Source organism: Arvicola amphibius, chromosome 5, assembly GCF_903992535.2.
Source record: "Arvicola amphibius chromosome 5, mArvAmp1.2, whole genome shotgun sequence".
Taxonomy (NCBI): Eukaryota; Metazoa; Chordata; class Mammalia; order Rodentia; family Cricetidae; genus Arvicola; species Arvicola amphibius.
In genome coordinates, this window is record NC_052051.1 from 32912817 (window position 1) to 32929965 (window position 17149).

The 17149-nt window shown below is 46.0% G+C and overlaps 1 protein-coding gene across 1 annotated transcript in view; it reads left to right on the forward strand.

Moving 5' to 3' along the window:
- Positions 1 to 9727, forward strand: part of Bfsp1 (beaded filament structural protein 1) — a 36750-nt gene extending 27023 nt beyond the window's left edge. Inside the window, exons 6-8 of the mRNA XM_038331735.1 lie at positions 5374 to 5594; positions 7346 to 7431; positions 8769 to 9727. Coding sequence (XP_038187663.1) covers positions 5374 to 5594; positions 7346 to 7431; positions 8769 to 9727 — 1266 coding nt within the window. The remainder of the gene's footprint in view (positions 1 to 5373; positions 5595 to 7345; positions 7432 to 8768) is intronic.
- The last annotated feature ends 7422 nt before the right edge of the window (positions 9728 to 17149 follow it).

Here is a 17149-nt window from a genome sequence, read left to right on the forward strand (position 1 = left end):
TGTACCATCTTCAAAGCTAGCAGCTGCACATGAAGTCCTCCAGTGTCTAATCCCTTGGCTCCAACTTCACTTACCTGGCTCCTTCCTCTTGTACAAGCTTACATGGTTAGGATTAATTTAAATAACTTACTTTTTAAGAAAGACTAATTAAGAACTTAACACTCACAAAGTCAGTTGCCATCTAGCATATTCATGGTATAACATTGGGACCGAGTTCACAGAGACCGTGGGCTTGTCTAATTAGCTGTTATTGAAAGCAACAGTTTCTGATCACCACTGGTGTAACAGTAGGCACTTGGTGGATATGTATCATGGATTTGCAAGTTTCCAGGTCACAGTGATGGTCCTGGTTCAGGAATCATGGTTTGAGAACCACAGGTGCAAATATGGGTCACTGGGGATATGAGAGGTGTGGCAGGTGTGGGGGATGGGGTAGGGTTGATCAGATTGTTCCGTGACTGATCTTGTGAGTTCCAGGCTTGAGCCTGGTCACCTCTGGGGTTTTGCTGGTTTAAGAGTCTTTGTGCTCCCACAGTGAGTAGCTGACCTCTAAGGGAGGTTTGGTTGCATAGCCTTTTAGCCAAGCCAAGGCTAGGACCGGGGACAGGACCTTTGACAGGGCTGCAGCAGATGGTTCTATCTCTGGTTAGGGTTTTTGATACTTCCTGAATGCTCCACGGTTGGGGTCTTCAGGTTAAGGTCCCTGGCCCAGCAGCATCAGCATCATCTGGGGACTTGTTAGGTTCCGGATGCAGACTCATGCAAACTCATGGGTACGTCCAGACCAGCCGGGGCCTGTCCCTGTTTTAACAGGCCCTCCAGCCGATTCCACAGGCATTTGAGAGACTCTAGATCCAGCATAAAAGAACAGAGTCTGAGAACGGAGCTGGGGACCCCTCCTTCAAGATGCTCAAGTCTCCAGGAGATGCCAGAGGAGAAATGACAGGCAGTTTGGTGTCGAGGGGACCTGAATGAAAACTCCTATTGATTGTCAAGCAGGGCGCACCCAGGCCTCTTTTTTCATTAAGGTTCTCATTGCCATCTAGTGGTGAGATTTGGAAGTTAGCGCTCAATCCTGCAGAACACAGGCTTCTCCTCTTCCCCCAAACAAAACAAAACAAAACAAAACAAAACAAAACAAACACCACATTTATTTGCTGGTTTTGTGCATGTGCTCATGTGTGCGTGCATGTGTGCGTGCGTGTGTGTGTGTGTGTGTGTGCTCATTTGCGCGTGTGTGGAATTCTTAGACAACTTAGGACTACTCTTAGAAATCAATTCTTTCTTTTATCATTTGGGTCCTGGGTCTCAAACTCAGGCTTGGTAACAAGCACCTTTACCGACAAAGCCATCTTACTGGCTGTATTATTATGTCATTACTTTGCATAAACCGACCCATTTATTGTTAGATGTCTCAAATAGTAATGCTTCTGTTGGTCTTTTAGTTTCTTCTGTCCCCTGATGGCTGACTTGACTGGGCAAGGACGCTGTTTTCCATAGTGCCAATGCCTGTGGCCCATCTCTCCATCTTTCTTTAGTCACGGAAGGAACGAGTGAACAGGTGTGCTGCCTGATTCCAATTTTCTCCACCATTTTTTAGAGGGAGGCACCTGGGCTGCTCCTTCATTCACCAGCAATTGTGACCTTCTTGGTGCAGTAAGCCATGCCACGTGACCTAGGACTGACCCCTGAGGGCCTCTTTCCCCCCTTTTAAATAAAGGTCTTACACCCAAGGACATCCTGCTCCTAAGAGGGCTGGGGCTGGCGTTCACTGCGCAGATGGGGCGTGTTGTCCAGCTCCTGCATGGGCTTCTGCTGCCCTGTGCTGCTCTATGAAGAGATAGAAGAGGCAGGCCATCCAGTGTGCCAAGTGGTAAACATTCTGCTCACTCACAGTGTAAAGCACAAGCTTCCGCGTGGCTCATGCGTTCCACCTGCCTCTCCCTCCTGGGCCATGCTGCCCCACTCCAGGTAACCCTGGCCGCTCTTCTTTTCTTTGGACTCCTCCTATGGCGCCTGCCTTTTAGGAATACGTTCTTTCTGGAAATCTCTTTCCTTTTTCAGTAGCAAGGACAGGTGTTTGAGGTGCAGCTGGTTTCAGCGCCAGTGCTTGAATCACCTGTGTGATTCCGTGTCTCACTCTCTAATAGCTGGGTTAGCGGTGGCTGGTCCCCAACACAGTGCAGGGATGCACATGCTAAGCAGCTCCCTTAGCCACATCCAAGCTTGTGAAAGTGAGGATGACTTAAAAATATTTTTTTTCAGATGCATACTTTTTTTTTTTTTTATTTTTCGAGACAGGGTTTCTCTGTGGTTTTGGAGCCTGTCCTGGAACTAGCTCTTGTAGACCAGGCTGGTCTCGAACTCACAGAGATCCGCCTGCCTCTGCCTCCCGAGTGCTGGGATTAAAGGCGTGCGCCACCACCGCCCGGCTCAGATGCATACTTTTTGTTGAGTTATAAAAGCCACATTCGCATAGACAGAAGTCTAGATTCATCAACAGATGTCACACCGTTGGACACTGGGGAAGCTGGATGCAGGAGCTGGGAGAATCCCGTGGAGTATTAGCTGCCTGTTAAGGTTGCAAGGTGGCTTAGACACATGCGTGGACAATCACGCTATCTGAGAACATAGCCTCTAAAACGCACATACTTCTTCAAATGAACAACCAACCAGCAAACTCTCTGCCACTGAAACAAAAATAGCAGACCGTCAAATCATAAATTATAAAAAAAGATCACACTTGTTCCGTAGGGTAGGAGCCTGTGGAGGACTTTCCAAGTCCCTAACTTTAATCTTGTGACAACCCCTTGCTGTCAGGCTTACAGTTTAGACATTGTCTAAATGAAAACCCTCAAGGAGATCTTTGTATGTGGTCACACTGAATCCCGTGTGTGTTCAGTGGGGAGAGCTGGTGTGCCTGATTGGTAATAGATGGCAGTGCACTAGGGCCTGTAGTGGAGACACACACACACACACACACACACACACACACACACACGTGCACGTCTCTGTGTGTTTGTGTGTGCATCTGCTGCCACTGCTCACCTGTAGCCTGGAGGAGGATGGGATAGAGAGGCCACAATTTCAGGAAGTGTCTCACACCCTATACAGTTGGGTTTGCATTTTGTTGGTGTTGATGGGAAAGTCACTTCACCGGTATGCCTCAGTTTCCTCATCTGTAGCAGGGGGAATAAAAGCAGCCCCGCCCTGATGAGACCGTAATGAACTTGGTGAGTTGATCCATTACTAGGATACACACTTTCCTACACATCAGTATTCCCACTCTAGACAGGGAAGCCATACCCAGGAAGGACATAGGTTCTTTTCATCCCTCCCCTTTCCTTCTTTCCTTGATTGAGGACCATTTCATGCACATGCAAAAGATGAACAAGGATGCTCTCAAGTTTTGAGTCTCCATTCCCTGACACGGGGTTCCACACATTCCCTTGATGTCACCCTGAATCAGCTCTGACATTCAAGCCCCAGAAGGGTCTTCCAATCCCCTTGTTTCTTGAAAGCGGTTCCTGGAGTATGTGACCACTGTGTATGCACAAGAGCATGTGACTGCCCCAGCAGGTGGCACTGTGACTTGGTACTTGACATTACAAGTGACTGTTGGATGGAGATTAATTTTGGAGGACTAGAAACCCATGGCGACTGGCCTAAACAGGAAGTTGTAGTTTGAAATAAATTTAAATTTCTACAAGGTTGAAATTTCTATCACATCTTGTAATCCTCTGTCCCAGCCTCCCCCAAGTTCACGTGTTATAACCACCTAGGACAATGAGGAAATCCAGCAAATTCACAAGGATGCCACACTTCCCAAGTGATGATAGTACCCATGTTGAGGCCCTGTGCCTTCCTGAGCTCCTGCTGTGGGGGACAGTGTCTTAGCATCAGCCTTGCTAACTTGGTGATTTGGGGAGTTCTGAAGATTTGTCCCCTCCTCATTTGGGTTCCTCTGATGTATCATCAGGATCTGATTGAGGGTCCTTGTTTTGGGGAAGAGCCTGTGAGAGGTACCATTTCTCCTGACAGTGCTGACTTCAGTGTCTTGGTTAAAGTGATTCATGCTGTGTTTTCTGATGGGAAAGTCTCCTCAGTCCCCCCAAGGAACTGGTTGTAACAGGAAGATTATGAAATTTGAGAGCAGGTATGTAGCCGGGACCAGGAACCAGGATCCAAGGCACTGGCTCGCTGTCTCTCTCCTTTCTCTTCCTTCTCTTGGTACAGGCTCCTACATTATCCTCCCTCTTTGGTTCCATCTCTCTGTCTGAAGACATGTCTCTCTCAGCTTCTCTCTGTACATTTCAAAAGGTCATGGCTTCAGAATGGCACCATACATACATATACCCATACATACCTTACAACACCATACATAATACAAATATCCTTCCCGCACCACACATGAACATTCATAAAAGAGTTCAAACCATGTACCTGCTCCCTTACCCATTCATCCTTCCAATGCAATATGCTGAATTTCCAAATATTACCACTGATAGAAGTGTCTATCTGTCTTAGCAATGATCGTCACCAGGCTACCTAGTGTGGACACACAGGCTCGGATGCAGGAAGCACCTTGAAGTGTACAAGCCTGGAGTTGGATATAGATGTCTGTCTAGCCTTCTGTAGCTTCAGTCATGATCCATGGACCACGACCGTCAGCATCTCACGGGAAGTGGTCAAAGATGTAGTTTGCTAGATCCTCAGAATCCCTGTATTCCCATGCCTGGCAGCACTAATGCATGGAGCAGTTTGAGAAGTGTTGCTCTTGGTAGAAGTAGTTTTGTTCATTTTTTAACGCATACATACCACATCCTTTTCTTCTTGAGATTAGATTTTATCTTATTGCATATAATAAGCTTGTCTCTAAGTTCATGTACAGGCTGTTCACACTCCCAGCAACAATGTAAAACGGCCTTCTTCTATATTTCCACCACATCTTTAAAAACTTAATTTACATTTGTATGTTGTGTGTGTGTGTGTGTGTGTGTGTGTGATATGCATGTGCCTGTGGCATGCACAGAGAAGCCAGAAAAGGATGCCAAGTATCTTTCTCTACCACTCTTGACTTTATTCTTGGAGACTGGGTCTCCTGCTGGTCCCGAAAATAACTACTTCGAGTAGGCTGTCTCTGCAGCAAGCTCCCAGGATCTTCCTGTGTCTCATCCCCCTGACAATGAACTTACTAGCGTGTGGGGGGCTATGCCTGGCTTTTGCACTGGTGCTGGAGATTTGAACTCAGGTCCTTTTGTTTGCTCAGCAACACTCATACTCACTGCAACTTCTTGCTAACCCCTGTGTTAGCTTTTATCTGTCTTGGGGAGAAGATGTGAGCTGTTTCATGCAGTTTGTGTTTGCCCACAGACAGCATCCCTCGAACAAGCCATTAAACACGCTCATGAGTGTTACGATGATGAGATACAGCTTTACAATGAACAGATCGAAAACCTACGGAAGGAGACAGAGGAGGCCGAGCGGTCTCTGGAAAGGTCATCTTATGACTGCAGGCAGCTGGCTGTGGCCCAGCAGACCCTGAGGAACGAGCTCGACCGGTATCATCGGATCATTGAGAGCGAAGGCAACAGGTATGGTCATGTATCTGTACGCATGGCTCTGTCTACATCTCCATTCTACAAGTCTCTGTGGAAGGCCCGCTATGTGCTAGGCACCGTTGGAGGGACTAGTGATGTGGTGGGCCAGGAAACGCAAACACCCTTGACTTGAAGATGGCTGACTCTGTGGTAGAGAGTGTGGCAGAGCACATGGTTTGGGCAGAGAGCATGGGAGGGATGGTGGGGATGGTTGCAGGTATGCACGCTAGTTTTAAGTAGATTGACCAGAAACAGCAGATTTTAGGGGGCTGCTTTGTGCCCTCTGGGAACTGATGGTCTAGCAGGTGAGATCACGGGTTTATGTCTCCTCCGCTACGCAACACTGAGGAGTGCTTAGAGTTGCTGCTATTGCTGACAATGCTACCCTTGTGATTACTGTCTGTGTGATCAGTGCAGGGCTCCTCCATAACAGAACTGCGATAACCCCACTTACTGCTGGCAATTTCCTCTTTCTCTAGGCTGTGCGGATAGCCATCTATAGATAAGCTTCAGAGAATAGGTCGGGCATCAAGTTGTGGCTTTTTCAACATCAGTCCTCCCAAAGTTTTGAATTTAGGTTGAAGGAGGCCAGGAGTCCTCCTTTTCCAAGCGCGTCACAGCAGAGTTCAGCCTGCTCCCGGTGCTCTAGCTTGGCTGTGTGCCTGGCATGGACACTTGGCAGGAAAGCAAGCTTTTGTCTGTTCTCTCTCTAGCAGGAGCCGTGTGTCCTGGGGTAGCCCCACATTATGCTTCCATTTCTGTGAATGCTTTAGCACACCTGTGAGAAGAACTGGAGAAGTGTATCTTGTGTCCTTTTGACAGCTTTTTTTGTGTTAGGGAAAGAGCATCCCCAAAAGTTTATGGTGTACCCCTGTGGCTGACTTAATGTCACCTTCGAAGTAGATAAAAAGAGATAAACATGGTACAGTATGGAACAAGCAACTACTGACCATTCTACCTAGGTCCAGTAATTTCTTACACCTTCCCTCAGTTTCTTTAAACAGTTTTATATTTGCATATTATATGTTATTTAAAAATGTTATATATTATCTATCCTATTTATTATTTTATGTCCTATATTCTATGCATTAAATCTTATATGTATATCACATATGTGTATGTCACGTATATGTGATATACATATACATGACACAATATCCTAAATATATATGTATCACATATATTGTGTATCCCATATAGAATATCTTGCTTGCCCTGAATATTTCAGCCTCGATTGGCTATTCTTTAATTGAAAAATGAAAGCCCATAGGCTCCATCTGATAAAGAAATCATGCTTTAGATTCTAAGTAGTCACTGTTTAGTGCCCTTGGCCTTTTCATAGTTTATGACTTGAGCTTAAAGAAATGAGGACATCTTTGGTGTACTTGCCCAGTGTGAAGACATGGGGACATCTTCAGTGTCCTTGCCCAGTGTGGTAATGTCGATGAGGTTAACAGTTTGTAATGTGCAATTCATGCACACTTCCATCTAGAGAAAGCTCTCTCTCTCTCTCTTTCTCTCTCCTCTTATTCTCCTTTCTCTCTCCTCTCAGTCTCCCCTCTTTGCTTTTATTCTCCCTCCTCTCTCTCCTCTCATTCTGCTCTCTCTCTTTCTCTACACACACACACACACACACACATTTTTTCCATTTTTGCTCAAGAATCGAGATTTGATCTTGTCCCTCACTCTGTTTGTTTTGATGACTTAAAGATGGTGTCACCTTTTTTTCTGGTTCTTTCTGCCAGGTTGAGCTCAGCTTTTATGGAGACTCCCATCTCTCTGATCACCCCGAGCCATGGGGACTTTCTCAGCCTCGGATCCAGTGTGAAAGGTAACGTGCCTCAAGCTCAGCTCTGCCTTCCAACCCTGGCTTCCTCTGCTTTCTTCTTCTGTCTAGGCAAAGCCAAATGATTGTTGTCCTGCTTGCCACCCATGCTCCCTTCTGACCTGTCTGGAAATTCTACATGTGCACATGTGTGTGCAGGTGCATGTGGCTGTGCATATGTATTGTTCCATAGGTGACACTCTGTTTTGTTTTGCTTTTGTTTGTTTGTTTGTTTTTGTGATAGGGTCTCACTAGGTAACTCTGGCTGACCTGGAGCCTGCAATGTAGACTAAGCTGACCTCAAACTCTATGGAGATCTGCTTGCCTCTGCCTTCTGAGTGCTGAAATTAATGGTACACACTACCTTTATTTATTTGGACATTGTCTCTTATTGGCCTGGAACTTGCCTACTAAACCATCTGCCCCCTCGCTCCTCATTCTCCTGCTTCTGTTCTCCTAGCACTGGATCATACCACCACACCTTTTTCCCCCTCCTCTCATGGGTTCTGGGAGTCAAACTCAGGTCCTCATGCATGTGAAACAAGTATTTTGTAGACTGAATTACCTCCGTAGCCCAGAAATTGCTTTCATGTGAGAGAGATTGCCTTTCCTCTCTCTTTATTATGCTCCCTGGAATAGAATATGTAACTGAGCCAAGAAGTTATGAAGAGAAGGTTTATAGGGGGTAGCCCACCCAGGAACGCCAGCCTCAACATGAGACATTTAACTGCAGAAGAAATACAGATATGTATCTGTTTCTGAATTTGATACCATTGATTCCTCTCTCAGCTCCAAATGAAGGGAATGGTAGTCAAGGAATAATCACAATCAGGTTGTAGGAACACTGTAGGTAGATGCCATCTCCAAGCCTGAACCTGACGTAGGCCTAGCAGTCTTGCCTTGTGCTTCTTTTGAGAGAGGTAGAGAGATGGCTGTGTGGAGCGAGTTCCCACTGTGAGCTCTCTACCTGGCACCCTGCTGTGAGAACGGGGTGGGGGAAATGGAACCCAGATGGGAGTTATTCCTATTGGTCTCATGGTACAGTACACGTGTCTCTCTGTTACTCCAGCTGAGGGTGACAAGTGAGTGTCAGAGAAAGTGACATCTTTGGGGAAATCCCAGAGGGACTGTATGACTCACGTGAAGTTTCCCAACTGGTTGAGCTGGGACCTCAGCATGGGTGACAGATCTGTAGTTGCTTTCCTGTTGTTTGTGGCTCAGCCAGGACATTCACCTGTTGCTGGACACTCACCTTCAGCACTGCTGTCTTGTTTTTCAGCAGATGTCATTATTCCCGCTCGTTGACACATGTGTTGGCATATGGCCCCTGTGCTTTTCCTTAGATCTCGCCAGGGCTGTGCAGGATATCACGGCGGCTAAACCGAGACTAAAGGTCCTCCCCAGGAGCCTCCCGAAAAGAAAGGAGCTTATAGCTCAAGACAAAGTGGGCGAAACTCTGGAAGATGGACAGTTAAAAACTCTGCAAGAACCAAACCCAGGGCAGGTGGGACTTAAAGCCAACAGTGACTCTCAGCTGGGACCAGGGGTTGGACAGGAAGGAAGCCCAACCCAGGAGGGGGGTCCCGAGGATGTACCAGATGGGGCCCAGATAAGCAAAGCCTTTGGGAAGCTGTGTAAAGTAATCAAAGAGAGAGTGAGTGGCCCCAAAGAGCCTGTGCCAGAGCCACCCGCTGACCTCTTCACCAAAGGGCGGCATATACTGGTCACGGGGGATGCCAGTTTTGTGGACCCTGAGTTTTACTCCTCCTCCATCCCAGCTAGAGGAGGGGTGGTGGTTTCCATTGAGGAAGACTCTATGCCTCATGATGGCCATGTGGAGCCCTCTCCTGGGCAGCCCATGCCACCTATGGAGAACGGACAAGGGGTTCCCCAGGGCAGGGAAGGTGACCACTCAAACCACCAGCAGGTTACAGATAAGAATGGGATAGGAGCCAAGGAACCAAAAGCCCTGGATGCAAAAGACGATGATGGCCAGAAGAAAGATGAGGGGCCCAGGCAACCCTGTTCTGTGATCATACCTGGTCCCGATGGACCATCTACATCCCATTCACAAACATCGGGGTCCAATCAGGGTAGACCAGAGGGGTCTGGGAGTAAGAGCAGTAACTTGCCGGCAAAAAGCCCTTCTAAGGCTTTAGCTTTTAAGAAGGTAGAGGTGGTGGAATCTATTGAGAAGATTTCAACAGAGAGTATTCAGACATACGAAGAAACCTCTGTCATCGTGGAGACTGTGATTGGAAAGACAAAGGCCAACAAGAAACCGGGAGAGAAGGGCTCTTAAAATGCCAGGGCGTGACGGAAGAAAGCATCTGGGGCCAGTGTAGATGAAGTGTCTCGAGATGGCTTCCTGTTTGGATTAGATCATAGCTGACCTGTCTGGCGTTGCCAATGAAATGCTTCATTAAAATGCTTTTTTTCTGCTTGCACCATATCTCTTGTCTATTTAATAGGGCCTTGGGTCAGCCGTGCTAACAAGGATGCTCTCTTAACGGTCACCACACCACTGTCTTTTAGGAAGGGACGTGCTCTTCAGCGTGCTTCATTACTGGCTTATTTCTGAGACAGGGTCTATGCAGCACAGTGTGTCCTTGAGCTTTTTATCCTTTTGCCTCAGCCTCTTAAGTGTGCGGGTTAGAGGCCTGGTCCACCATTCCGGACTCAGCTGCTGCATATAATAGGTTCATTATCATCTCAAATGGAGCCGGGTGGTGGTGGCACACACCTTTAATCCCAGCACTTGGGAGGCAGAGGCAGATGGATCTCTGAATTTAAGGTTCATCCTGATCTACAAGGGCTAGTTCGACAGGAAAGCTACAGAGAAACCCTGTCTCAAAAAAAAAAAAAAAAAAAAAAAAAAAAATCTCAAATGGTGTCTGGGTTTCACAGAGGAAAAAGAGCTAGTTGATGTGAATGGGTCATTCATTCCATTCCAAGCACAAGTGTATGTTCAGGTGGCTGAGGGTTTTGTTAGATAATGAATTTGAAAGACACCCACTCCGAGACTCTCACTCAAATCTCAGGATAACAGGACCCCCCAGGAATTCATGAGAGACCGTCCTTGTTGCAATCACACGAGGTTTATTGACAGGACAGGAACCAGTGCATTGGGGCTGAAACTCATTTCCCATGCAGGGGTAGAGGAGTTTGACCCTGAGTAGCTGGGAGAAGGGGTATTTAAAGGAAAAAACTATAACCCAAAGGGGGTAGGGAGGACATCATTGGAAAATTCCGAAAATACCAGTGATCATTGAGAAATTCCGAAAATACCAGTGATCATTGAGAAATTCCGAAAATACCAGTGATAATCACAAGGGGGTAATTCCCCATTTCTCAAGATTATTCTCAAGATTATAATCTAACTTTATGGTCAGCTATTTCCTGGAACAGAGTCACTGAACCGGCTAACCTAGATTTTTGGTTCCTCTCTCCCTGTTTTTTTTGGCTCTACTCTTTCTGCTAGAGGAGTCTGAATTTATCCGGGTCTTTCCAATTGATGAGAAATTGTAAGTTTGAGATCCCTCAAAAGTCAGTCCTGAAGTAAATGTGTGTTTGTTTGAGTGCATAAGCACGTGTGTGAGTGTTCATGTGTGTGCAGTTGTACAACTGTCTTGGATATGTGTGTGTGTATGCATGTGTGTATGCATATATATGTGTATGCATGTGTGTGTATGTGTATGCATATGTGTGTATGCGAGTGTGTGTATGCATATATGCGTGTGTATGTATGCATGTGTGTGTGTGTGTGTCTGTGTGTGGACACCAGAGGACAATGTTGTTGTTGTTCAGGTGCTGTCTACCTTGTGTTTTAGATAGAACCTTTCAGTGGATTGGAGTTTACCAGTCAGGCTAGTCTGGCTGGCCAGCAAATCCCAGGGACCTATCTGTTTGCCTCTCCAGCATACAGATGCCTGGCTTCCTATGTGGTCTTTGGGTAACTGAACTGAGGCTTGTGTTTGCAAAGCTGAGTCATTCTTGTAGCCATCACCCACCAAGCAGACGTTTGAATGTAGAAAGTTTCTCTGTAATAGGACCTTAGGAAGAGCCAGGTGGGAAGTGGAGAGGGAGTCATGGAGTCAGCTAATGGGAAAGGCGCTCTTCTTTCTGTTCCCAGGCGGGGCCAGCTGCGCTGCATTTCACTGAACAGCTTTGGGGGTGAGAAGAGAGCGCATGCCTGAGTTAGCCTGGGCCTGGTGGTACTGACTCACCAACTGTTAGTCCGTGGGAGGTGGCTACTCCGAGTGTTAACTTTGGAGGCCAAGGATGTCCTCAGGAAAGAAGTACTTGTGAGTTTTGGAAGTCAGTCACAGAAACCACGGAAATATCAAGGGCAAAGAGGACATAGGCAGAGCAGATGCTGTCTGCCACAGTACGTGCACCAAGTGTTCTTCTGTGTGAGATGCGTAAAACTTTCTCACCCAGGAAGTACAATTTTCCGTCCAGTTTCCAGAAGCAAACTTGCATGCTACTTTGTAAATGCTGGTTTAGAAGTTAGTAAAGCAGGACCAGGGGAGGAGTTATGCAAACCTGAGGACCTGAGCCCTGACCATGTAAGAAGCTGGGCACAGTGCTGTATTGCAATCCCAGCGCTGGGGAGAAGTGTGGGGGTGGACACGGCCTGGCTTCCGGGGCTCACTGGCCAGTCAGTCCAGCCAGGTGGTGAGCTCTAGGTTCAGCGAGAGACCCTACCTCCAGAACATTGCTGAGAAGCAATCGAAGAAGTCACCCACTTTCTACTCTACCTCTGTGCATGCGTGCACACCAACACGAATGTATACAAACATGTATACACACATATAAGAAATTAGTGAAGAAGTCCAACAGGTACTTATTGACAAAATATTGCATGCCAGATACTGTCAGGGGGAGATTTTTCAGATTTGTTATGACTTCAAGTAATAGCATAGCATGTCACATTTGAGCATGTAAGGTCTTTTGTGTACACACACACACACACACACACATCACTACCACCACCACATATACACACCCCCATATACCTCCCCCACACCCATATACACCCCCCCCATGGCACACAGACTTGCTATGCCAAATTCTATAAAATAGAAACTGTATCAGCCATGGAAGTTTATAAAAAGTGTGTGTGTGTGTGTGTGTGTGTGTGTGTGTGTGTGTGCGCGCCTAGGGTTGAACCCAGGACTTTATATCTGGCTAACTATACTCAGCCCACAGAAATTTCTGAGTTGCCCGTATCTATCTAGTATTCTAGTAACAGTCTAGAAACAGGTTTTAACTTACAACGTCTAAAAAGTTGTTTCTTGACATGGATGCTCCAGAAATACATGAGGGACCAAGTAAATGCGGTGAAGCAGATTGTTGTGCTGGCCTAAAAAGGGAAAACAAGCGGCTGGCAAGAGAGCTGCACGCTGTGTGAGAAAACTGCCAGGGTCATGAACGCCATTGTGGTATGGCTTTGTTAGACACAACAGAAGACTGGAGAGTCACCTTTCATCCTGAGGCAGAGCCTTAAACGGTCTTGTTCCAAATTCATTTGAGGCTTTGGTTTCAAGAAAGAAATATGCTTTTGTTGTCCTTTCTGAAAGATGAATGGAAAAGCCAGTCCATTCTGCAGTTTGAAATATTTATAGCTTAAAAGTGTAAGAGAATGATGTGAGCCACTGGCTGGACTCTGGCTTGCGGGACTGTGGCCCGTGTGTTTATTATATCAGATGCCAACAGCCACCAAAAGGCCTTTCTTTTCCTCACTAAGCTTTTTTTCTTTTTTTGTTTTTTGTCCAGACTGTGTGTTCAGTAAATATCCTTACACAAGAAGGCATGCGGTATCATTTTGGAATGAAAGGCCATTTTATATTATATTTAATCAGCTAGGAAAAGTAGACTGGGAGTCTATCCTGACAGGCTTTGTAAAGACTGTAGGGAGGGGACCAGATGTGGCCCTGCTCCCCAACCCTGTTGTTCTGGTGTGGGGAAGAAGAGAATACAGAAGCAGACAGACAGCACATGGGGAAATCAGACACGGTGCAATGTGGGGGAGGGTTCATAGGGTGGGCTGGTGGAATGACGGGTGGCATCTACCTGGGATTGAGAAGTAAAGAGAAGACGCCATGGGGATGTGACCCGTGATCTGAATGATAAAGGGGGGGCATCCTATGCAGATCCGAGGAAAGAGCATTTCAGGCAGTGAGAATTTTAAGTGTAAAGGCCCTGGGGCAGGAATGGACTTGGCCTGTTTGAAGAGGAGAAATGAGGAGGACTTCAGGGATGTAATGGAAGGAGAAGAGGTCAGAGTGGGAGGCAGAGACCAGTGAGCATTGTTTCCTGTTAGGCTGCCTTGGCCTGAAGGCAGAGACCATGCTGTGCAAAGTGGGAATGGTGTCAGCAGGCGCTTGGGTGTATGGCTGAGCTCTTGGTCTCACCCACCCTGCGACCAGCCTCACTTGCTCATCTTGTTGGGTCTACTGCTGGCTTCCTTTGTTCTGTTTTGCCCTGGCAAGCTGCAGAACTGGCTTAGTTCTTGGCCCCTCTCCTCCAGATCTCCAAACCTTTGATTTCCATTTCTCATTAGTAGCAATGGGCACTCAGAAGCAGCCTCCCCACTGTGTCCAGCACAGGTCTTCACCTTTTCTCGCTCTTTCTTCAGAGTGAGATATCCCGAAATTGCCTCTTCCCCGAGGAAGCTGCATGGCAGTTCCCACTCCAGTTCAGTTCCAAACATCCCAGGCCAGTATCTGCATGCCTGGCTTAGGTTCCCTGTGGTACTGGTTCATGTCTGCACCCAAAGGTCTCAAATCCAGCGGCAGGCACATAGAACTCTCCACCTTAGGATATCCAAAGGCTATTGGAGAGTGCTTTATCCATACACTGAGAAGGCTGGGAACTTTGTGGAGTTTATGCTTCTAAGCAGCCTCAACTGAGGATGGTTAGGACCCAGAGTGGAAAACCCAACCCTCTCCTCCTCTTCTGGTACAACTGGGGAATATGCAACATTAGATCTTGAAGGTCCATGATGGGTCCCAATGCCCAGGAGGAGCCACCTGTCAGCTGCCCTCTACTGGCCTTCCTTCCTTCCCTATTTCACATCTCAACACAGATGCTTCTTTTTAACTAAGCCACTTTCTCTTCATCTCTGTTCTTAGGGTTGGCTTCTGGGAAAAGAATCTAAGATAATAATTGACATTGGTTATTCTTCCTTTCCCAGCCATAATGGGTATCCATAACCCTGGGTTTGTAGTGAGATGCTCTTCTCATTCTGGACTCAACCCTGATCATACTGTCAGTCAAGACATTCTGCCTTCACTGGTGTAGAGCTGAGTGAATCACCCAGTCTAGACCCATAAGACACTCTCTCATTGGTATCAGTCAGTGAATCCAAGACTGAGCATGCTACAGCCTTTCTCTAATGGGTGTGGTCTCCTGAAGTCACCCCTGACTCCTGCTCTGTATCCAGGTTCTCAGACTCTGTGATCTCTGTCCTTTCACTAGGATGGTTTTGGCCAAGTTCTGCCAGTTTTACTTCTGAGATTTATTCCACCTTCTTTTTGTTCCATGAGCTAGAGTTGGTTTCTGTTGTGCAACCCCAAAGGTCCTAAAGCTAATCTACTTCAAGAGGATAGTGGGCATCGAAGTTCCTTATGGAGTTTGTTAGCCATTTGGGTAAGAAACTGCTCTTGCCTGGACTGCTTGATGTTATGCCGTATGAACTGTACTTTCAGGACCCATAGAAAAATGACTGCTGAAGTTACATAAAGAGGGTGAGACAGTCCTTCAGGGTTCCTGCTTCATGAAAGAGCCTTCCAGACATTCTGCAGGACACAGAAGAAAGTACCTGACAAACTGCCAATATAGATGGAAGTGTCTTTGACATTTCCTGCTTCATGGAAAAGTCATTCAGATACTATAGACCTGTAGGCTGAAGATGAATTCTCCAACATTACAGAAGAACTTTGGGTGACTGTCCAGGCAGTGAGATGTCTCTGTTAATTCTAGAGTTTTTGAAATTGCTTACATTGCACTTCCTGTTAACTTAGGTAATATTATATTCTTCTGGGGTCTTTGATGGAGTTGAGGAATAGATAGTTATAATTATAGTTTTCCTTAGTTATGATAAAGGAGAAAGTAGATATAAATATTGTAACTATAATTCTTGCTTGATAACTGTTTTGTTATATGTAATTTTACTATGTTAAAGTTAAAAACTTCCTTTTTATTTAAACAGAAAAAGGGAAATAGTGTGGTAAGTCCTTCTGTATATGTGTTGCTTTTATTGGTTAATGAATAAAGAAGTTGCTTTTGGCCAATGACTCAACAGAATATAGCCAGGCCGGAAAAGATATATAGAGAGAGTAGGCAGAGTCAAGGAGAAGCCATGTAGCCACCACAGGAGACAGATGCCTCTGCTGGAGTTCATCAAAACTTTGCTGGTAGGCCACGACCTCATGGTGATGCACAGATTAATGGAGATGGGTTAGTTTAGGATATAAGAGCTAGCTAGCAATATGTTTAAGCTATCGGCCAAACAATATTGCAAAAAATATAATTTCTGAGTGATTATTTCAGGATTCTGGGTGGCTGGGAAACAAACAAGCAGTCTCCACCAACACAAGTGTGTATCCCGTGACCACATTACTTACCTGTCACCTGTGACAGTGATCTGAGGCCTGGGATCGCAAGGGGAAACAATAAAGTTTAGCCTCCAGCTGGGAATAGTTCATGGGATGGTCTCTTGGGTGCAGGATTTTGATAAGGCAGTGGGTGAGACACTCCATGCTAAGGTAGAAAGGCCAAAGGGTCAGAAGATTCTTTATATATATATATATATATATATATATATATATATATATATATATATATGACAGTCGACATTAGATTTAGGGGATTGACAACTTTATTGAATGACTTGGGCCTCCAAACTCTGTGGACTGAGATTTTTAACTGCCTTTTCACCCTAACTCTGCCCCAGGCCACTCAGGCTGAGAATTAGGAGTTCAGCAACATAGAGCCTTCACTTCCTTGGGCTGAGTTATCAGCCCGGCCTGATGAATTTATCTCCAGATCAGATTTTGCTTCTTGATTCCTTCGAAATCTGAAATCAAATCTGATCAGTTTTTTTTTTAAATGAAAGGAAAGGGTTAAACTAAATGAACAAGAGGCTAAAGGGAAAACTCAGGTGCTCACTGGCTAATTGTAGTAGAGTGAGCTCTTCTGGATCTAGGTGTGGTGTGTCCACCCTTAAGATGCAGTTAATGACTCCAGAAGGGCATGGACTGGGGTCAGTGGCAGGGGGTAGTGTCCAGTGCACTCATCTTGATGTGGCTCACCCGCTGCACTGGTCTCTGTCTGTCCTCAACAGACTTCCATTCTTCAGAGACTGGGATTCTCCTGCATGCTAGTCTCTCTCTGCCAACTCCAGCCATCCAGTCTCTCCGTGTATTTACGCCCCCACAGGCTGAGTGTTCTTTCTCCCACCCTTTCTATCAACTCTTTTTTTTTTTTTTGGAGATGGAGAATCACTTTACTAGACATAACCAAATCATTTGCACTGACCCATGAGACATGTGTTGATGTTATTTTAAGCATATATTCACCTTTTCTAAAATCATTGTGGTTTTATTTTTATTATTTAAAAAAAATCAAATTAGATTCTTGCATCTACAAACACTCTGGCTATGAAGTGTTTCAGCATAAGAGTTCAACACATCTATTTAGCATTTCTCTTTCTATCTAA